The 23,522-nt window shown below is 45.1% G+C and overlaps 1 protein-coding gene across 1 annotated transcript; it reads right to left on the reverse strand.

Annotated features, from left to right (window-relative positions):
• Nucleotides 1–1,739: 1,739 nt before the first annotated feature.
• C10H11orf97 (chromosome 10 C11orf97 homolog) lies at nt 1,740–14,334 on the reverse strand. The gene is made up of 4 exons (XM_021208101.1): nt 14,125–14,334; nt 9,981–10,085; nt 4,670–4,795; nt 1,740–1,998 (listed from the first exon to the last, which is right to left on the reverse strand). Exons 1-4 carry the CDS (start codon nt 14,261–14,263, stop codon nt 1,994–1,996), a joined length of 375 nt encoding a protein of 124 aa, XP_021063760.1. The 5' UTR covers nt 14,264–14,334; the 3' UTR covers nt 1,740–1,993.
• Between the last annotated feature and the right edge of the window lie 9,188 nt (nt 14,335–23,522).

Below are 23,522 nucleotides of genomic sequence, written 5' to 3' on the forward strand. Positions count from 1 at the left end.
CACACACACACACACACACACACACACACACACACACACACACACACAGACCTCAACTCATTCAGGATGTGATCTAACTACATGGAAAATTTTGTATTAAGTCTGGAAAAGTTTGGCTCTTGCCTCAAGACACTGGCTGTTTCACTGGGTGAGTATTTTTAAGCAGGGGCAGGATATAGCAGTCAACAAATCATTATTGAGTTTATTCCATTAGCAGCAGAGCTGAATTTGAGAGTGGAGGTCTGGGCAGCCTTAGATGAGCTTATGCTTTAGGGGAGGGAGGACACAATACCTAAAACTGGAAAACAAGAAGACAGAATTTTTACTGTCAAGTATGCCACAGCTGATGTGAGGGGAAAAAAACAGAAAAGTCCAAATACCTAGGAAACAGACTAGTCCACAAATAAATTAGATACAATTTGTTGTTGTCTTAAGGGGGGGGGGATGTTTTCCTCTGTAGCTGAGTTGGCCTCGAACTCACCATGTAGCCTAAGCCAAACTCAAGCTTTTGGCAGTCCTCCTGCCTTAGTCCCCCAGGTACTAAGATTTAAGGCTGGATTAACTCTATATGAATTTTTTGAAATTATTCAGGATACATAAATGAATTGGAAGCATTGTTACATTAAGTAGGATAATAAATGTCCAAACTATACAGCAGTGATTCTCAACCCTTTAGTGCAGTTCTTCTGTTGTGGTGTTGGGCAATCCCTGTGAAAGGGCTGTTTCCCTCCCCAAGGGGTCAGTTTGAGAGCCACTGCTATTGAGCATGATATCAAACAAGTAAAGGAAAATAAGCATAAAGGAAAATGGATAGAATGTATCAATGTGCTGCTTATGACTCTGGAAGATCACATACAAAATATTTTCCTTTGTATTTCTTTTGTGGTTGTTTGGGATAAACTCAGGTAGCTCACACTGTCCTCAAACTCCTTATGTATTGAAGGGTGATCTTGAACTTCTGATCCTCCTGCCTCTACCTCTTCTGTGATGCACACCCAATATTTACCACAAACCAGGGCTTCAGGCATGCAAGACAAGGACTCTACCTACCAAATTATACCTCGGCCATTCTTTACATGCCATTTTAAATTTTTTAAAAATTATTTTTATTTTATGGGTATAGATGTTATGCTTGCATGTATGGCTATATACTAAATGCTTGTAGTGGCTGCAGAGGCCAGAGGAAGGTGTCATACTCCCTAGAACTGAAATTACAGACAGTTGTGATCCACAGTGTGAGTGTTGGATTCTCTGTAAGAGCAGCAAGCACTCTTAATGCTAAGCCAATATATACATGGTATGTATATATTTCTATGAAATGGGTGAAAGGGCTTTTCTCTCCTTGTTAACCTCTTTTTAAACTAATTAGAATTAGAGAGATAGACAGACAGACAGATAGATACATAGATATGTAGAAACATACATACATACATACATACATACACACATACATGCATACATACATACTAGTGAGCGCCTGACTCCTTACCATTTAGTAAGCAAATTCTAGAGGAAAAATGAGCTGTACTGAGCTATATAAAAATAATTGTCTTTCCCTGGTCATCCACTCATCAGTCCGCAGGTACTGTGCATTCTGCTCTGTGGCACCCATGTCTGAATCACCATGTGATTCTATTCCTATTTCTGTACAGAATAGGAAGTGGGTGAGCCAATTATACTATAGGTAAAGTTTCAATTTTATAATGTTTAACTTGAAACAAAGAAGAGCTGTGATTTTTGTTTGATACATTTAATAGAATAAGCTGAACAGAAGCCTGAAACATTCCAACTGTGAAAACTAAAAAAACAAGTGTATTTTTCTTAGCACATCTTTCAATGGTATTTCATTTCTTTGGACTGGCGTACATATTGGTATTACAGGATAAAACCTTTTTCTCCCCCATGTATCTTAATTGAGAAACAAGCCTGCGTTTCTTCTGCCTTTAGACATTAGGTGAATGAAGTTCCATCTCTGTGGAAAGATGTGTCCATCTTATCCTAGAGTGAGAAAAAGAACATGTCAGCAAACGTGTTCTATGGGGAGATGATCTTTAATCCTAACCCCATTTCAATCTAACGTTAGAGTCATCATTCTCATGGTGGCTCACCTGCAGGGTAGAATGTGACCCAGAAGCCCAGATCCATCCCTAAGCCCCAACTGTTGGAGTGTGGTTCTGGGCAATGACAGCACACAGGTGAGCCTCGGAGGCAGCCCGGCCTGAAGCAGGATCTGAGCTGCCCATCATAAGGAACCCATGAACTCTGCGGGCACCGTCGGACTTACAGTGGGCTAAGTGACCATTTGCTCTACCAGTTTGTTAACATGGTGCAGATCACACATGTGTGTACAGAGAGAGAGAGAGAGACAGACAGACAGACAGACAGACAGACAGACAGACAGAGAGACAGACAGAGGAGAGAGGGAAGAGGGGGAGGGAGGACTGGGATTCTTGGAAACACAGAAAACTTCAAGTGTGACAGAGTCCAGGATACATATAAAACATATGCATGTTATAATTCAGTAATGAGATCCCATTGCTCCCCTCATGCATTCTGTTCACCCCACACACTTGTGGAGAAGTTGTGGTTAGCAGCAGGTAGCTTCTGAACACACAGGATGACCTTCAGCACAGAGTTTTGGCTCCTTCAGCTGTTGGCCACTGTCATGACAAACCGATAGTGAACTACACACCATGGCGAGTGAGAAACTGCCCCGGGCTTCACAGAGCTGGTGTGTGTGAGCATGCATGCATGAGATTGTGTGCACATACGTACATGTGCATGCTGGAGACCAGGGGCAAGTGCTTCTGACTGTCCTCACCCTGTGCTCTGAGACAGCATCACTCCCTGGACCTGGTGCTCACTGACTTGGTGAGGCTTGCTGGCCAGTGAGTTCCAAGGACCCACCAGGCGTAGCCTGTCTAGCTAGGATCACAGGCTAAATCAGGTTTCCTCAAAGCACTGATCACTGTCTGGGTTGTAGATTCCTTCTCTCTCTCTCTCTCTCTCTCTCTCTCTCTCTCTCTCTCTCTCTCTCTCTCTCTCTCTCTCTCTTTCTAATGCTGCCTGCCTCGCACAGCCCTGGCATTTGTGCCTGGTTAACCACAACCTATTTAATTAGCTCCATCCTGTTGTTCAGTGACCAGAATCTCTGTCAGCATGGCCAGTGGTTATGCACAGTCTTGGAAACCAGATGGGCAGATGCTGGTAAATTTCCACTACACCTCAGACCATAGATCATAATGTCTTTCCTGTCACCTGGAAGATGGAGCTCATCATCTTCAATGTTTGGTTGTGTGGCCTATACAACTCTGTAAAATGCTTGTTGTCCCACCTCGCATGAGGTAAAACCATGGCAATTGCTTTATTATTGCCAACCCATGATCACGGCTGAGCCCCCTTCAGTTCTGTCCTTTAATCTTGTGTCTCAGTCATCTGTATCTCACCCATCCCCAGCTTCCTCTTTTGTAGTACTTGGGCTGTACCCCCTTGCCACTTACAGGCACTACATCCCCACTCTCTGGTCTCTGGGTACCAGAGCACCTCATAGATGAGGGCATGGGCTCTGGGGATGTGCTGCCTGGGTTCAAAGCACTTCCCCTCAATCGCTAAGTGACACTGGGTAAATTCTTCAGCCTTTCTGTGCCTCAGTGTCCTCATCTGAGAAATGGATTGTGCCTATTCCTTATGGCAGGTGTAATCCTTAAACAGAATAATATGTTAAGAATCTGAAACAAGTAGTGTTTATAGAATCTGCTCATGTGATTCATATCCTGGTTAAGAGTGCACAGGTTGGGGTTGACTCGGTGATTAAGAGCATGAACTGCTCTATCAGAGGACCAAAATCTGGATCCCAGCATCAACAACATAAGATGCCTTTAGCTCTAGCTCCAAAAGATCTAATCCTGTTTCTAATCTCTGACCTCTGGCCTCTGACCTCTGATATCTGTGGGCACTTAGCAAATGCATACACACATAACAAAAATGCATACACACATAACAAAAATGTCTTTAAAAAGGAAGGAGAGAGACAGAGACAGGGAGAGAGCTTGCTTGGCTTCTTGTGCTGCTCTTTTGCGCTCAGGGTCACCTCCCAGTTGTAGAGTGATGCTCAGGACTCGTGTACCTGCTGTATGTCCCTACAGGATCTGTACATCACTCTTCGGTCAAGACTTCTGTCTCCTTCCCATATCTTGCTAAAGATTTGTTACAGATATTGGGACAGGAAGGAATGAGGAATGCTTCTCTCTAAGTTTATGCTTTTTGACAAGTACACTAGACAGATGGCCCATGTACCTAGACCAAGGGGAAACTAAAGGATCCAGGCAAGAGACTTGCTGAGTCCTTCCTTAATTCCCTCACCTCCCTTTAGAAGAAAGGAACTAACTCGATCCCTCCCCTAGAGGTTGGCTGTGTGCAAGAAACACTTGTGGATACAAAGTAGAGTCAGACGTGTAAGTCTAGGTATGAACTTCTCTGATGGCTGTGGAGGTGTGCTCCTTAGCTGAACTGTCCCAGGATGACAGACAGTGGATATGTAAAATGTCACCAGACAGAAGCAAAGCAGGAAAGGTTGGCCTCGGGCTGAGGTGCTTAAGGGTTCGCCACTTGTTTGTAAGCTGTGGAATCCACTTGAGCCACCTGTGGGGTCCGGGGTCCGGGGTCTTACTTCTCAGTCCTCCGTGCCTTGAGTAGTACTTGGCTTGAGGGAGTGAGCTGTTTCTGCTCTGCTGTCCTGATGTGGTGCCTCCCACGGGGAGATTCCTCCGAATGCTCCAGATTCCATCCAGGGCCACTGTGAATGTGTTAGGAGCAAGACAGTGACAGTGAGCAGTGCGCTCTTCTAGCACAAAGTACTTCAAGGGGATTTCCTGAGTGATTGTGTTTCCAATTAATTGGGTAGAATATATTTGACCAATTCATCAAGCCACAGGAGGTGTTTGCCATCTATTTAATCTTTGATACACTTCATGCATTCAGTGATGGAATTAAACTACTCTGTGCTCTTCTTATGTTTGAGTCTCCGCAAAGACACGAAAGGTCATTATGGTAACATATATTGCAAAACAAAGGATCAAGAATAAATAAGACAAACTCTATATATTGTTCCATTTTCCATATCTGATTTTAATTCAATTCCTTCATTAAGGGGGAATATTTTCATAGATTTAAAAAACATTCAGAAGACTCTAGGCTCTCTTAAAAGTCATGAGCCAGGTGTGGCTTAATGTCCCCGTGAAAGCACCATGACAAACTCAGTGTACCTGGAACATGGCGTCTGCACTGTGATCTGCAGATGGCATGTCCTAAGAAGGGTGCCTACGCAGCAGCACACGTCTAAGTGTAGCTAATACTTTGTACTTTGAATCCCAACATATCCTAAAACCATCTGCTTAGCTATTGCTTTAGCTTCTGTGCTGGCTACTATTTTGTCAATCTGACACAAGCTACTCATTTTCAAAGAGAAAATGTCACCATTAGATTGGCCTGTGGACAAGCCTGGGGGAGGGGACATTTTCTTGATTGATGATATGTGGGGGTGGGGGAAGCTCCCTGTGGGTGGTACCATACTTGAGCAGGTAGCCCTGGGGTATATAAGAAAGCATGCTGAGCAAGCCAGGACCCAGCATCCCTCCACAGCCTCTGCATCACCTCCTGCCTTGACTTCCTTTAGGGATGAAGTGTGGCCCTTGAGTTATAAGCTGAAATAAACCCTCTCCTCCCCCAGTTGCTTTGTTCATGGGGTTTACCACAGGAATAGCAACGCCGACTAAGACAAATTTAATAACAAGGTTAAATTTAAGCACAGTCCACACTGACTGAGTTAGTGAACTCAGGTCAGCTGCTGTGACTTGTTATATGGTTCTGAACACATGTGAGCATCTTATTGCTGAATATTCTCCTCAGAGCCAGCAGCAGTCTCACCAATGCTCTCATGACACTTGGCAAATCCCAAAAAGATTCCACAGAAGGCAATTCCCAGAGGGAACACAGTCTCTGGGCTCAGAGTAGAGTGGGGCTTCAGTCCCAGCCCCCCCCCATCAACTGAGAGAGCCTGGGTGAGTTTTATTAACGCACTGGCTTTGTTTCCTTAGATTTGAAATGGAGATAGTAATACCATCTTGAGGATTCTTCTGGGATGTGGATGGGATGCATATAGAGTGCTTTGTGTTGAAAGGACAGTGATTTCACTGTCAAAGGGTGAACTCGGCATCTGTCTGCAGAGGTGCAGCCCTTGGCTAGCCAAGCTGAGCGCTACCCTAGCCTCTCTCACACCGACTGGGAGGAGAGTGGCTGAAGCTGTCTATCAAGATGAGAGTCAACCTCTTTCTAGGTCCTTAAGGATAGGGTTCACAGTCTCTGTCTGTCAAGATCTTACGAAATCGAAGCCGTTCTTTGAATCTAACCTAAATCTTCCCCTCCCATTCAAGCCAGTCTCCTCCTCTGTCCTCTCTAAAGAGAGAAAAGGCTCCTCTCAGGTTCTCAAAGGCAGGTGACCATAAATGTTTGCCCTAGAAGATATAGCAGGTAAAAAGCAGTTTGCAGTCTAGAGCAGGGCTCTGCACATCTGCCACATTGCAGTGGATATGAAAGTGTTGTGAGGACCAACTCTGGTTGTGATCTTCCTTTCTTTCTATAGTCCAGGCTAGCCTTGAACTTACGATAGAGCCAAGAATGACCTTCAACTCCTGGTCCTCCTGCCTCCACCACCCAAGTGATGGAATTTAATTTAAAGCAATAAAAAGACACTGTAGATGTTTGCGTATGGAGGGGACCTGATTAGTCCTATAGACCATTCTGGTTTCTGTGTAGAGAGCACTTGGGAGACCACAGTGGAAGCAGCCGCAAGCCCTGCTGCTCTCAGGAGAGGAGAGGGATAGAGGAGGTCAAGGGAATAGCTGAGGAAACTTAGGGCTCGTCCACACGTGGAGTCAGCAAGTTTAGCTGTGGTCTGAAGTGGAGCTTAGGGGCCTGACTTCTAAATGTTGCTCTAATCAAGTAAGTGGAATGTGTGCTACTTCTTGATGTGGGGAAGACCTTTGGAGAATGGGTAAAAAAACAAAATCTGGGTGCAGAATTAGAGCTCCTTTAGAATATAGTAACCTTGGGGGTGGGGTAGGGGGGGGGAGTTGATCAGACACCCATTTGGAGGGCAGCTTTGCTCACCGCTATTCCGCCAGTGCAGCCAGGCATCAGTTGGAAAGTCAAGTAGGCTCCAAGGTTTGAGGAGGGAAAACAAAAGCTAGACATTTTGGAGTGGTCATCATTCTAGGGCAGCTGGAGAAAAGGACCAGGATGCAGAATGTAGTGTACATGCCTTAATCCCAGCATTTGGGTGGCAAAGGCACGTAGATCTCTTATGAGTTTGAGGCCAGCCTAGGCTACATATAGGGACCCTAACTCAAACAAGGGGGGAGGGTGGTGAGTTATCCATATTTTTGAGGCCAAGTAGAGGTAGAGAAGTAAGGGAGAAAAGAGTGGTAAAAAGATAGGAGCTGAGCCAGGGAAATGGAGACTGATGGTATTTGAGGCCTTGAGAATGGAAAAAAGGAGTAGATACCCATGCCAGGTCCCAGGAAGGCATAGATATGGCGGGGAAATCACAAGTTTTGGCCTTCACACAAACTTTTTGGTTTGGGGGACCAAAGTGTACTTACAACAGAGAAGAGAAATGACATGCAAGTAACCCCTCCATGTGCACTCACGCTTAGCATCTATAGAGAGCAGCTATGGCACACTTGAATGCTGCACGTGGAGTCTGGGCTGTGTATGTAATGCGTGTCTTCTGGAAGGAGAAGCTCCAGCGGTCATCAGGTTTTCTGCACACCCCACTAGAAGGTCAGTGGCCAGTTAGGGGCTGTCCGCTCTGCAGTGGGCAGGAATCTATCGCTCTCCCTGAGTTCTAGGTCCCTAGGCTGGAGGGGCCCTTTAAAGCATGACTTTATACCAACTAATATCTACTCTGAGACTTTTCTAGGTGAAATAGCGCCTTTGTGCGCCCTCTGGTGGATACAATAAAATGCAGCCCGTGGTAGCTTCATGCTAAGTGAATATTTGAAAATATTGACAAATCTTAGGCTGTCTCACATTAAAATACACTCATCAAGAATGATACAACACGCCGGGCGTGGTGGCGCACGCCTTTAATCCCAGCACTCGGGAGGCAGAGGCAGGCGGATTTCTGAGTTCGAGGCCAGCCTGGTCTACAAAGTGNCCAGCCTGGTCTACAAAGTGAGTTCCAGGACAGCCAGGGCTATACAGAGAAACCCTGTCTCGAAAAACCAAAAAAAAAAAAAAAAAAAAAAGAATGATACAACACACATTTCCTCCTCGGAGAATGGCAAATACATTATTTAGTTCCTATGTGGTCCTTCAAACAATGAAGCTAAATCTAAACTATTACAGTAACTTGGACAAAAGTTGCTTAACCACCAAAACCATATTATGCGTAGGCCTTTCTACATCTATTCACAGCATGTAGAGTAGACTGAAAGCTTCCCTTGAAGATGCTGCATGCCAGTGGTGATGTAGTAAGACCACAAAGCAAGTACCCATGGCTGATCAGAAATGTGAAGGGGACTAGATTCTGGATACCCTGAGGTTGTCAGCATCTCTCACCAGACCCCACCTGCCCAGGACAGTCCTCTGCCAGCTCTGAACACTGTACTCAGGCTCTCTCACTTATTTTATTTTTTATTAGTATTGCATATGTGCATGATGTGTGTGTGTGTGTTGTAGCATGTATGTGAAGAACACAGGACAGCTTTGTGGAGTTGGTTCTCTCTTTCTGCATTTATAAGGTTGTGATGATTAGCTCGAACTGTCAACTCTACACAACCTGGAATCACACAGGAAGAGTCTCAATGAGGGACTGTCAAAATCAGGTTGACCTACGGGCGAGTTGGTGGGGATTGTCTTAATTATGCTAATTGATATGCAAAGACCCAACCACCACAGATTGGGCAGCACTGCCCCTGGCCTTGGGTCCTAGGTACAGAGGACAAGCTAAGCTGTAGAGTTGCATTCTCTCTGAGGGCAAGCTGGGCCATGGGGTTACATTTTCTCTCTCTGCTCTTGACTAGCTTGTCCAATGGTTTCATGTTCCTGCCTTGACATCCTGCCGTGATGGAGTGTGACCTGGAACTGTGTGACTCAAGTAAGCCTTCTCCGCTGAAGTTGCTTGGTTCAGGGTGCTGTACACAGCAGCATGAAGGAGATTTAGGACTCATAGGTTCTAGGGTCTGAATTCAGATGAGTGGGCTTTCTTTCACAGCAGGCACCTTAGCCAAGAGCCATTCTGCTGACCTGCTTGTTTCTCCTAGAAAATTCAAGGCCCCGTAAGCATTCTAATAAAAATCTGATTATAAATATTCTCCCATTGATCAGTTGCTGAAAGGAATCACGGGCACATGGGGCCAGTCATCCCAGACTTAAGTCTGAGCACGGGCGTCACGTCAGCCATCCTGAGAGCTGTCTGTACCCAGTTGTATCACTCGTGTGCCGTGTTTTGCTAAAATGAGGTCTTTGGGTGATCTGACGTGATTTAGTGATTTGAATTCTGCTGTGACAGTAGTTGCCAGAGAAGGGCTCTGCACAAGGAGCACCAGTCACCCTGGAACTTGGTAGTCTAAGCTTGCAGGTACAGTGGACCATGTGGGAACCCCTGCTGTTGAACAAATCTACACTGATGAGTCTGAAGATGTTACTCTGTGTCCCAAGCCTGTGAAAGTGTTCTATTTACGATTAAACAGAAAGAACTATTCAAAAGTGTGGACAACAAAGCATGTGTTGAAGATTTAGTTCAGTTTCCTCTACATGTGGAGGTATATTTAGACACAGGCCAAACAAGCATTCTAAGATTTCCCAGGACGTACATCTTTTGGTGGTTATTGTTTCATTACAAATAAAATAACCAGCCTGTCATCAAACAGACAATTTCATATTCATTTAACAAATGTACTTCCTTGAGACAAGATTACCTGCAGGTGGGCTTTTCACATGGCATTCATCCCTCTTGATAGAAAGTTCTTCTTCCAAAACCTCCTTGATTCTCTTATGCGGCTCACAGTATAGAAACGTCTTCCCTGCAAAGACATTGACAATGGATTTATCACCAAGTCTGCCCAGTCTTCCAGCCATCATTCATGTATGAAAACTGTATATATATGGTATGTCAGGGCTAGAGCGATGGCTCAGCGGTTAAGAGCACCGACTGCTCTTCCAGAGGTCCTGAGTTCAACTCCGAAAAACCACATGGTGGCTCACAACCATCTGTAATGGGGGATCTGATGCCCTCTTCTGGTGTGTCTGAAGATAGCAATGGTGTACTCATATACATTAGATAGATAGATAGATAGATAGATAGATAGATAGATAGATAGATAGATAGATAGATAGATATGGTATGTCATTCCTTAGAACCAAAAGAAGAGTGCTTGCCCTGTAGGCTCTGTCTTGGGATTATCTCTCTCATCACAACTTCTGGTTGGGACGATTCATCCTTTCCTGTAATTCCCGAGTGTGTGAGGCAAGCTTCGGGATTCTCTTTACGTATGGTGAAGAAATATATGAAACGTTCTCGTTGCCTTTGTGAAGTTTCGCTTATCAACAGGAGAGAGCGGGGCCTTGTGCTTTTCTTTGTTTTGTGGCAAGGTCTCCCAGGTGGCTGGAAAACCTGCTGAGATTACAGGTATGCGTCATCGTGCCCAGCAGTGAATTCTGGTTAGAGACTTATTCTGTTCCTGACATTTGACTTGGGGATGAGGACAAAGTAAAGGGTAAGACAGACCTGCACCTGGGTCTTGCAGTCCAGACGTAGAATACAGTGTGTGTGTGTGTGTGTGTGTGTGTGTGTGTGTGAGATGCATGTGCTCTAGTGAGCCTGTGGAGAGGAGCGAACACTCAGGTTCAGTCCTCATCCATCTTCCACTCCTCTTTTTAAAATTAATTCATTATTTTTATTTATTTATTTATTTATTTATTTATTTATTTTTGGTTTTTCGAGACAGGGTTTCTCTGTGTAGCCCTGGCTGTCCTGGAACTCACTCTGTAGACCAGGCTGGCCTTGAACTCAGAAATCTGCCTGCCTCTGCCTCCCAAGTGCTGGGATTAAAGGTGTGAGCCACATCTTCCACTCCTTTAAGACAGGGTCTCTTCTCTCTTTGTTGTTTGCCATTGCATATTGCCAGGCTGCATGTTCTGAGGACTTCCAGGAACTCTCGTGCACTAGCCTCCCATCTCACCACTGGTGCATGGAACTACAGGTGGCTGCTACTGTGTCTAGCTGGGTTTGAACTCAGCCTCTCATGCTTGCACAGCAAGTGCTTTAGGCCGGCCTCACCAGCCTCACCTCAGCATCTTTAGGGGTTCACTTTTAAAGATTCCAACTCTTGACTCATCAATCAAGAACGCTTGCTACTCCTTCAGAGTACTGGCATTCTGTTTCTAGCACCTACAGGTTGGCTCCCAGCAGCCTGGAACTCCAGCTTTAGGAAACCCAAAGCCTCTTCTGGCCCCTGTGGCCACCCGCACACCCACACACAAGCGCACGTGAACACACACAGATCCATGGACACACACACACACACGCTGGAAGACTTAGGACCTTTTCCTGGACTGTGAGGCTGGACCGGCCTCTCCCTGTTGCTCCAGCCCAGGCTGATGTCTGTTCTCAGTGCCTTGCTGCACTCTTTCTATTCTTCCCAGAGAACAGAGCCATAAGAGGGCAGAGGAAGCTGTGTGCTTCCTGGCCTGGGCATTATCTTCAGCTTCACCTCCCTGTATTCTCATCTCCATGCTCAGGCTCCCACCCTGACCCTCCCTCCCCTCTAATCTCACCTTCACATGGCCAGTCTCTCTCTGAGCTGCTGCCTAAGTAACTGCCACTCAAATTATAAGTGCCAGCTTTACTAGGGCAGCATCTCTACAACTGTCTTTTTTGCCTTGTAACCTTTCTTTCCTCTTTTGCTTCATTTATTGTCCCTGCATTTGCATATCTGCATACAATTATTGTGAAACTGAGGATTTAGTATCTGTCTTTTTAAAACCACCATCGATTCATAAAGGCAGAAGTCTTTCTGTCTCAGTGATTGGATGCCGAATGGAGCATGGTATAAGAGATGGAAAGCAGATGAATGCTTGGGTACCTTACTGCTGCAGGTGAGTCTGCCTGTCAGCACTAGACAACAAGGGGCTCCTGTCACAATTCAACCCCAGAGAGAACACAAGGAAATTTGTTATGTATTTGAGATTTGATGTTACTCTCACAAAGACATGACAGACATCTCCTCCTGTTCCAGATCAACCAACGGGTAGCATGAGTGTATTTGTCCTGACGACAGACTGGCCCAAACAGGATAAGAGCCTCCAACGTGACCCTGGTCCACTTCAGATGGAAAGGACTCAGATATGTCCCCAGACTCAGAAAAGGTACAACCAGGCACTTTGCGGTTCTCGTTCTTGTTTCCTAGGCTGGTCATGTGAGCAGGAGCCAGCGCTGCTTGAACTTAACTGCTTTAGGTTTTCTCTGTAGAATCGCAGAAATAACGTGGCAAGGAAGGTCAAGCTTATACCGGATCGTAGAGAAGAGCTGCCTGCTCAAAGCGCAGGTCTCTTGACAGACTGCAGGTTGGCAACAAGAGAATTCTCAGAGGAAACTGCTGAAGGAGATTTGTGAGAATGACAAAAAGCTAGAGAGGGAAAAGTCCTCCATTAGGACGGAGCAAGGGAAGGAGGGAGGGAGACTGGAGACAGAGGAAAAGACATGCACACACTATGCCCTTGCTCATGCACTACATATGCGTGTTGGTCAGCAGGCAGTTGTGCGCAGGACAAAGCCCAGAACTGCTGAGGTCTGCGCCGCTCTGGGGTTTGTTTTACAATAAGGTTTGCCAGGCTCCTTGACTTCTTTCTAACAGCAATTGGTGCTGATTTTTATAATGCACCTGACCGTTTTACCTGTGTTTCTTTATTTCGCAGTTGCCTGTAGGCTAATATAATTATTTATGTCTTATAATAAGAAAAGCCTGGTGTGGTGGCAGATTGATCCCTGGAGCTCCCAGCCCAGCCAGCCAGTCCTCTAGCCAGTCTGGCCTATCCTGCAAGAGAACTTCAAGATCAGTGGTACAGATTTTCTCAATGAAACTTAAAAGAAACCTGAGAAAAGAGAGCTGGGGTTGTCCTCTGGCCTTCAAACATGCGCACGCCACAGAGAGAGAGCGCGCGCGCAAGCGCAAATGCTGCCCTAGAGTGCCCAAGCAGAGGGAGCCCCCAGATGCTCCAGCTAGTCCCCAGAGAGGCAATCAAGGAGGCTTTGAGCAGCCCTGGAAGCTGCTTGCATTCCTCCTTGGCCTTGTGTTTTCTTCACCCATCGTCCCTCACCAGCTGCTAAAGGATCAGGTACAGGACGCTGAAACCCTGTTAGAAATACAGTTACAACTGCCTCAAGACAATCTTTACTGATTTGAATATTGTTTGCATATTCCACGGGCAGAGGACATAAAGACTGCATGTGAAATTCTAACCCAGGCAGTGATTTGTGGGCTTGGACTGCTGGAGATGATTGTTGGAGGGTTTTGAGTATTCTGCCAGTCCTGGCTGACTTCATCTCCTTCCCCCTGCTCTGCACCTTGGTTTCCTGATCTGGGAATTGAAGGATGCCTTGGAAGGGGTGAGTGGTTCCTACCCTGCTTCTCAGACAAGTAGGAGGGAGTGAATCCAGGTCCCCGAGCATGCCAGACAAGTAGTATACCACCAAGCTCTATCCCCAACATCATTATACACATTCCTCTGGGTCCCTTTAAAAAGCAATGTTGTTATCGACCAACTCAACTCAGTTGAGGATGATATCCAGCCCTTGGGCTCAGGAATCCTTGGTGAAGGGAAGATAGTCTCCTACATGGCTTTGGCCCGAGGAGATCCTGGGGGCCTAAGCTGCTCCCCATCCCTCCATGTCTGTCCCTGCTGTCACAGTAGCTTTCTGCTAGTGTCCTTACCTGCAAACAGCAGCTTTCCAGTTCTCCCCCAGAAACCTTAAGTACTCCAGCTAGTTCCACTTTGGTGTCTCCCCACCCCCGCCTTGTTGTCACTGGTCCCACCACTGCCAAGGTTTGAAGCTGAACTCACATTGTTGGCGAGACTCTTGGGGGCCACCAGGCTCGGCACGCGCGCGGCACCCCAGCCCTGCCGGCTTAGGCTGCTCCCCGTCGCGGCCCGCCTCCGAGGCTGTCCCTGCCGTCACCACCAGCGCCTCCTGCCGCCTCATGCCACCGGGGTCTCCACGGCCCAGGGCTGCCAGGCCTCTCAACTCCGCCACCGGCTGCTCTGGAACGCAAGGCGTCTGAGGTTGTCATAGTGACCTCAGATGCTCCGGGCCTCCAGGGCTCTGCCAACTTCCCCCAGGCCCTGGGTGCAGACGACAGCCTACCAGCTAGCAGGAGCCTTAATTCCTTAGCTACAGACCAACGGAAAGGCCCCAGCTTTCTCAAGAGAGATGCTTCAGTTGTGTGACTGAGAGTCACAAAGGTTTGGGAAAGAGCCCGAGGCCACACAACTGGCATGTGACTCAGCAAAGGCTCCAAAGCCTCAAAGATTTGGTCACCACCTCCGGTGAGTGTTGGGGTGGGCACAGGAACAGGACCAGAAATTCCCCACTGGTCACTCGTTCCATACAGTGCTTTACCAGTCACATCTGGACTTGGACATGATTCTCAACCAATTCATGTTGAAAATTCACAAGTTTGGGGCTGTAAGTTACTAAATAGCTGTAGTTAGTTTACAAGGATGTTTGTACCCATAGTCTATGACAGCTCACAAAATCACCAATATTTCAGGTGACAAACCCACAGAATTGGAGATGTGAGTCTGAAAATCGAGAGTTTGTTTAAAGCAGTGGTTACCTCCATCTCTCTTTTTTTGCAGTCATTAAAAAAGTGGCACTGATTTTACAAAATTAAATGTGCATTATCTTAGAAAGTTAAATAATTCTACAGGTTTTTTTTAAACAAATTCAGGAGACACCCCCCACAATATGTCTACTGTACCCTAGTGCCAACCCCTTTTATTTTTGATTGATAATTTCCTATTTGCAATCATTTAACCACCAAAGTGGAGTAGAATCGTCTAGAAACTGACCTAACTATATGAGCACCATATGTAATAGAGGGAGGGAGCTATTGAGTGGTGGAATTGGATGAATTGGTTGCTCATCTGGAAAAACCTTGAACCTTGACTTCTAGTGAACAGTAAACCCAAACAGCAGTGTCTTAGTTAGGGTTTCCATTGCTATGAGTCACCATGACCAAGGTAAGTCATATAAAGGAAAACATTTCATTGAGGCTGGCTTACAGATTCAGAGTCCATTATCATCGTAACAGGAAGCATGGCAGCATTTAGGCATGGTGCTGGAGAAGGAGCTGAGAGTTCTACATCTTGATCCAAAGGCAGTCAGGAGAAGACTACCTTGCAGGCATCTAGGAGGAGGGCCTCTACTGCAATGGGAGGAGCCTGAGCATAGGAGGAGCCCTCCAAAGCCCGCCCCCACAGTGACACACTTCTTCCAACAAAGCCACACTTAACATTACCACTCCCATCAGGAACCACCACAAGCAGATTAAGATGGATCATGGCCATAAAGGTGAAGTGCCGAGGCTTCTAGGTAATAACTACTGAACATGTCACAACCCTGAAGCTGGGGACAATTTCTTATGCAAACAACAAAAGGCATTAACCATAAGAAAATGATAAGTTAGAGAACATAAAAAATTAAGAGAGTCTCTTGATTGAAGTCAGCTATTAAGAGTGTGAGGGGTCAAGTCACAGACTGAAAGAACATTTTCTCAAAACACATTGGCCAACAAATAATGAGGACCCGGATTACATAAAGAACTCCTACAGATCAGTGTGAAGAGGGCATACAACTCAGCAAGAGATTGGAGAAAAATAGACAGATGGATACATGACAAAAGAGGAAATCCAAACAGCTGACAAGCACATGAGACATTGTCCCAAACCATTACTCAACAGACCAGGGAATGCAGTCTTCAAGGAGCTGTTACTTCCCACTTGTTAGTGTGGTTGGTTGCTAAACCAACAAACAGCAAACAGCCCAGCATCCGTTGCAGGGGTTGGAAGGCTCATAGCAACTGCGTCCTCCTTCCCTACTGTTGAGCATCACCTAAGCTGGCCATCGAGGGTTAGGTAGGAGGGTTGTTTCTGTCCAGCTGGGGCAACATAGTAAGAGCTTGTCAGGAACAAAAGTGTAAATGTTAACCAGTTTGAAGAGCTGGTGATTTTTTGTTTGTTTTTGCTTTTACTAGAGAATGTAAGTACTTCGCAGTCCTCATACTGAACTGTGGAATAGATGCACCCAAAAGGTGCCCCAGAATGGTCCCAGCAGCGCCTCTCACCAGAGCCCCAAAGGCTCATAAAATAATTGGAGCTAAGATATAAGCATCCATTATTGTGTTCTTAGAATACCACAATAAGAAGCAGCAAACCCTCTTTATGTAGAAATGGGGGAGAGCCACGGATGTGATGTACGTAGTAAGTTATTCCATGGTGTAGCAGAAATTAGGGAATGATGAAGTCAGAGTAATGGACAGCTTTAAGGAAGAGTAGTGGCTAGCTTTATAGCTGAGGGTGTGCTAGTGGCTAGCTTTATGGAAATACAAATACCGAGGGTGTGCAAGGCAGGCTTCAGGGACCCCAACTGGATTTTGCACCTTGATTTGCAGGCAGCTACACAGTTTTGTATATAGTTCATCAAGGTTTCTAATTTTGTGTCTGTATGTTATATCTCTACAAGGTAAAGATTAAGCATATTGTAGTTAGCCTAAAATTTTAATAATAAAAACAGTGTGGTTTATTAAATCAAATAATAAAGAATTGCACAGTTCTTGTTTCCTCTTTTCTCCAACAGCAAAAACTTGGAATTTATTTACTTTTTGGTTGTAGTCACTGCATTAATTTAGGTATTTTATTTTCTTCTTTCCTCTATGGCTTTGCCTTTTAAAGTTTTCAATCACCATATGTGTATGCCACTTCAAATTCTTTTGTATATAAATTATTGGCAAAAATCTACAAGATATTATTTTAGCTATTTGTATTTTTTTATTCTGGAAAAACAAACAAACAAACAAAAACCAAACAAGCAAAAGACAAAACCAAACCAGGGTAGTTGATTTTTCCTCTTTGTAATTAAATGAAAGTGACCGAAATGTACACTAGGTGGAGACAAAACCAAAGATCTAACTGAATAACACATAGATACAGGCAGACACACAAATGCACGCATAGAAACAAATGCATGCACGCGTACCCAGTGTGAAAACATGAAGTTTTTGGCAAAAGAAATAAAAAGCTATTGAACTATCAGAATTACCATATCAAAGGGATGATTTAATCGTGTTTTAGTGAAAATATAGGTGGATATATTAACATCGTATTTAAGGAGAAAAGGTAACTTTTTATTGATTCTTTGTGAGTTTCACATCATGCACCCCAGTCCCGCTCATCTCCCTGTCCCCTCATATCCAGTCTTCACTGTTGCAACCTCCCCCATAAACAAACAAACAAACAAAACAACAGCAACAACAAAAACCAAAGCATAGAACACATCTCATTGTAGAACCTGTAGTGTGTCACAGTGTGCCCCACAGTATATCCCTCTGTCCATACATTTCACTTGCAAATGTTTATTGCAATGAATCATTGGTCTGGTTCGAGGTCTCTGGCTTCTGTGACACCATTGGATCCTCACTGGGACTCCTCCCTGTTATCCTGTTGTTGCCCTGTGTCATGGAGATCCTGCAGCTTTGGAACAGCAGGACTGACCCTTTCATGGATCTCAATTATTTGCAGATGAAATAGATTTTGGGGTGTGGCATCTTAGAGTCCTGGATCTAGGCGTAGGTGGTAGCAAAGCTGGCCAGCCACCAGCTCTCTCTTTTCTGCACCACCAGGGCAAGCTCTCCAGCACTACTCTGGGTAGGCCACTCAATGCCACCATCAGCGGGAGGCAGGCTCAGCTCTCCTGCTCCCGTGCCTTCAGGGCCAGCTCAATGCACCTACAGCTCCAGAGCCTTCTTCACTTGCTGCCCAGTCAAGGTACAGGGCCCACTCTCCCAAGTGCTCCTGCCAGTGAGGGGCAGGGCCAGATCTTCAGACGACTGCAGGTCACCTGCAGGTGAGGGGTGAAAGTGGGATGGGAGGGTGGAGAAGGGGAGGGCACCCCCCTGCATCCATGCCACCTCACTGAAGACAAGTGATGGGGTCAGCGCTCTCTCACTCTTACTCTCAGGCCTAGCTCACATCCCTAGAACGACCAGGGCCAGTCCTCCTGTGCTGACCAGGCGAGCTGCAGGGCTCACTCCTGAATGCTGCAGCTCAGCTCTCCTGAGTTCATGACCCTGGGCGCAACCTTTCCAACTGCTGGAGGTGGTGGGAGCAGGGAACATCACCTCTGTGCCTAGTGGTAGGGTCAGCTCTCCCACACTCATGCCCTCAGGACTGGATCCACTGTGCTGCCTGGTTAATGCCCAGGGCCAGCTCTCCTCCGTGCTGCATCCAGTGGGGGCAGGGCCGGTGCTGCACAGCCCCTGGACATCTATGTGGTTCCCAGTGGTGTCCCCGTCAGGGACATCCTCATGTTTTCTAGTGGTAATATGAGCCATGGACACCAACACTGACCCCTGCTGCTGGGTAGCCATTGACTGAAACACGGCCCTCAGCGTCACCTTGGGCTGGGACCTCACCATGGTCCCAGGTAGCAGGGCTGGCCACTCACCACAGGCTACCCCTCTTCACTCTCAAGTCTCTAGTTCCACCTTTCTCCATCATGCTCAAGCTGCTCCACTTCTCCTTCCCTCCCATCTGGCCACCCCACACTCACATACTGTGGTGGTGCCTGCTGCAGGATGTTGACATGGTTGGCAGGACCCCAGGTGGCATCCTCCTCCACATTGCGTGGAGTGTTGGCAAGCAGGTGTCTATAGCCCACCTGTGCCATGCACGAAGTGTCTCTGTCTTCCTTCGTCTGGACTGTGCGCCCTGCACTTGGTTTGATTTGATTTGACGTGATTCTATGTGTCCTAGGCATAAAACAGCTTTGTCCACCAAGCCAGAAGTCAAGCGATAATGAACAAAGGACTGCCCTCTTGCTCTGCCCTTGACTGACATAAGATCATTACCACCACCAAGGGCTGTCTTGCCCACTGCCAGGGAGTTAACATTTAAGCTTAATTCTGTACATTTAGGACAGGTTTCAAGAACTCTTACCTGTTTGTTTAGGTAACAAACAGTTACCTAACGAGTAACAGGGTGCTCTGTGCTCTATTGCTTCAGAGAAGTGGATCCTGCACTCACTCCAGCATCTCCTCTCAATTCCTACAGTCCTAAATTATTTTCAAAGCCAACCAATCCTTCTTCTATAGTAAATAGCCATCATTTCAAATTTATTGAATGTTTCCAGTAGGTTTAAATTAAGGGACAATTGGCTTTATTTCCTTGTCTGTCAGTTAATGGAGAAGCAGCTCCTTAGAAGGGCTTGCTTACTTGGGATTTTAAAACTCCAATGACTTGGTAACATGTAATTTTTGATAACTTGCAATATCTCAAAGGATCCCCAAGAAAATGTACTTCCTAGAATTTGGGCAAGAAGTCATTATGTGTTCCTATGTGCTATAAAAAAAAAAAAAAAAAAAAAAAAAAAAAAAAAAAAAAAAAAAAAGAGGATAAAGTTGTAATTTCTGGATATCTACCTTCAAAAATCATCTTCACTGAAACTGAATATAGTATTCCAGACCTGTTATTCCAGAACTCTGCAGGCTGAAGCAGGAGACCATGAAGTCAAGCCAACCTGGGCTATCAGGTGAGTCTGTTTTGCAAAACCACTAAAAGAAATCAATATAGGGCTGGAGAGATGACTCAGTGGTTAAGAGCACCGACTGCTCTTCCAAAGGTCCTGAGTTCAAATCCCAGCAACCACATGGTGACTCACAACCACCCGTAATGAGATCTGACGCCTTCTTCTGGTGCATCTGAAGACAGCTACAGTGTACTTAGATATAATAATAAGTGAATCTTAAAAAAAAAAAAAGAAATCAATGTAATTGCAATATACTTTCTGTGCAAAGAACAATATTCTGCTCAAAGGACTGTGGAAGCAAAAAAATTTTTGAGAGTCACGCCTGCCTAAATATCACCATAGTCAACAGGTAGAAAGTTCCAACCAGCCAGGAGATGACTGAAATCCGGCCATTGTCCATGTCACTAAACAAATCTAGGATTTGTCTTTCTGTCTGTAAATGAGTTCCTTTTCTCCCCAGAGGAACAATCATTGCAAGAAAAATAAGTCAAGTAGTTATCAGTATCTGGATGTGTTTCGGTTTTATTCTGTTGACTGCTACCACCACCTAGTGACCCACTGCCCCACTTCTCTACTTCACATCTAGTCTTGAAACAAGGTCGTGTAAGGTACCAGACACTTTTCATTGCAGGGACTTTTGCCTGTTTGTATTTTTATGCTCCAAAGTGAGATTTGCTTCTTATTGTGTAATTATATGAGGTGGTTGAAACAAGTAAGCTCACTGGTGTGGAGTAGAGCTGTGTTTTCCAGGGTAGGACACAGAAGGAGATGAGGAGGGGTGCTCACTGGGCATAGTGTCTCAGTTATGAAAGTGTCTAAGTTCGACACATCTGCTGGGCGTCACTGTGCCTGTGGGTTCACTGTTCTCTGTACTTACCATTTTAAGAGGGAAGACTTACAATAAGTGTTCTTCCCACAACAACAACAAAAGGGAAAATTTTTATGTAGGAGAAAATAGCATGGAATTTTATATGGGAGGAGAGATCAAAATAACACAGTTGTGGCTGCCACAGACTGGACCTCATTTTGGGTCCCCGATCTGTGGGGAACGGGTCTCTTGGTTGCAGGTGAGCNAGGATTCGGCGGATGGGTGACAGACAGTCCACACAAGAGAGGGTGTAAAACTGAATGTATTGATCAAAATGAGCATCACATCTTTAATACAGAATCAAACAAGAAAAGCGGGGCAGGATACATCCATTGTAACAAATAGTACAAGACAAAGGATAGAATACATGAAAAGACCAGGGACCAGGCAGCTTGAGGAGGAAGCCAGGTGCAAGGTTAGTCAATAGTTGAACCCTACTGTCAGGGGCCCCCAGTAATTCCTCCATTATGCTGTTCCTTTGGGCCTGTTTTGGGGGTTTCTGCTCTGGCAGATCACATGAATAATGCAATACCACATCCCCACTATTTCCTAGGCCTTGGTAAATACTTGCATATCAACATAATGTCCACAGGTGTACTGCTCTAAGCTTTGCCCTGGGCTTGGCTCTGTTCTTTGTGATGCTTAATCGGTTTCTCCAGTCTTTACTAGAAGTGAATTAGAATGTTAATGAACAGGTAACCTTCTTGNTGAATTCTGAGCTCCTGGCTTTAAGGAATTATCAGGACTTCGGAACACTGGCTTTAAGGGAATTTCACCTATGGTAAAAGTTTAAACTTTAAAGGCATTAATAATTTTGAAAGAGAGCATATATCGTACTAGCATGTGGATAGGGTTCATGTATATAGACTATTGAAAATGCCAGGGCTCTAGGAGGCTGAGTCTCCTTGAGATTCTTTTCCTCAGGACTCTTCCAGGTTTTCAGGCCTGTTGTGAGCCACCACTAGAGTGGGCGTGGCATGTGGCTTACCTAAAATGCATATATCACACATGGCTATGTGGAATACTGCCATACATATCTTAGTGTAAATCACCACATTTAAGATGGTGTGTCTTTTGAGGTGCTGGGCTGAGAGACAGGGCTCAGGCATTAAGAATGCATACTGCTCTTGCAGAGGACCAGCACCCAAATCAGTCAGCAGGTCACAATGGCCCTTAACTCCAGGGGATCTGATGCGTTCTTCTGGCTTCTCTGGCCTCTTTGGGCACTTAAATTCTCATGCACATAACTTCACACATGCATACAATTAAAAAATAAAAACAAATATTAAAATATATACACTAAACACGTAAAAACAAGCGCAGTTTCTCCCAACATTTCTGTCCTTAATCTACCATAAGATAATATGAAAGAAAATAGGATTTGTCTTGTGTACTGGCAGACTAACAAGCAATACAGTTATTGTTGGCTAATATTCTTTGCTACATCCACTCCAGTAGTGACACGCATGACAGGCCAAAAGCCTGGATGCAGTCCTGAGGTGAAGAGTTTCACAGAAACTTAGTCTCCTGGAACTGTGGCATCCCATAATATCTGTGTGCTTCCTTTCAGTATTGTTTTGTTATAGGTCCAAGCAATGACTTGCCAAATACCTAAGCAAAATTGAGCTTTGTTTCCTGGCCTTCACCAATGCCCTAGGTAGTCCTTGAGCCAACCCTGGGGTTGGAATTCAGTAAGAATGTTGACTATTCAATAACATTCAGAATTGTCTCTAGTATTGTAAGAGAGATAGTGAAAGAAATTGGGCTTTATTATCTACTACATAGAGTTAGAAATCTCAGAGCAAGCTTAGCAATGTAAGTTTAGAATTCTTTTTATAGTTATGTATGGCAGACTATATTGCTTATTAGTAAAAAGTCCCCCCACACTATCACTTAGAATAAAAGCCAAGTCACCCCATATACAGGAATTTACAATGGTTTAGGAAGTAGATCAGGCTGTGGTTTTAGAGTATTGCATTATTCATGAGAAGGTTAGCTAGAACAGAACTCCCTAATTAGAACCATGACTTGGGTGTGAAAGCCCTTGCCTCAGGTGTAAAGACCTCACACCTGGCTTCTAAGACTATAGCTGACCTTAGATAAAGCTGACTTTGTCTCAATTGTTTAATTGCCCAGTTCCTGCCAGTCTTTGTGTTTGCATTCCTCTGTTTTGTGTAAGAGTCATTAAGCACATTCCCTTCCCTCCTCTCTCTACATGGCCATGGCTGGCCTCTGCTTCTCTACTCTCTCCCCCTCTCTGCCTTTCTCTGCTTCTACTACTCTCTTAACTCCCTCCCCATGCCCTAAATAAACTCTATTCTATACTAAAAAAAAGTCATTAAGCATTCGGCAACCTCATTTGTACCTTGCCGATGTGTCACATAACTTCCCTATTTTATTTTGTATAAAAGTTTGATGCTCGATTTGACAAATTACATTCAGATCCAGCACACTCTCATGTTGCCTCTGTTTGTTACCCCATTCTGCCAACTATACCCACCTGTCCGAACCGCTTATTCTCACGGATTGAGGAGGGCCCACTGAGTCTGGTCCGTGGCAATTCTTCCCCCCTCCTTTTTTTTTTTTGAAAAGATACATCTGTGTGAAATCCATTGCAACTTTACTCAGTAATGCAATACAATTTACGTTTCTATTGGTGCAAATGACTGAAAATCAGAATGTGGCTATTATCTCCTCTGAATCATAGAAATTAGAATTTTCTAAAAATAAACTCATTTGACCTAAAGGATGAACTTCCTAAAGGCCAAAATTAGGAGTAGGGAATGGTTT

The sequence above is a fragment of the Mus pahari genome, chromosome 10 (assembly GCF_900095145.1).
Source record: "Mus pahari chromosome 10, PAHARI_EIJ_v1.1, whole genome shotgun sequence".
NCBI classification, from domain to species: Eukaryota; Metazoa; Chordata; class Mammalia; order Rodentia; family Muridae; genus Mus; species Mus pahari.

Excerpts from the sequence above, each read along its gene's own strand:
- C10H11orf97 (XM_021208101.1), bottom strand. The coding sequence starts at position 14,263 with ATGAGGCGGCAGGAGGCGCTGGTGGTGACGGCAGGGACAGCCTCGGAG. Across the intron at positions 10,086-14,124 it reads CCAAGAGTCTCGCCAACAAT|GGAAGACGTTTCTATACTGT; the intron begins GTGAGTTCAGCT and ends ATGTCTTTGCAG. Across the intron at positions 4,796-9,980 it reads TGTGAAAAGCCCACCTGCAG|TGGCCCTGGATGGAATCTGG; the intron begins GTAATCTTGTCT and ends ACACATTCACAG.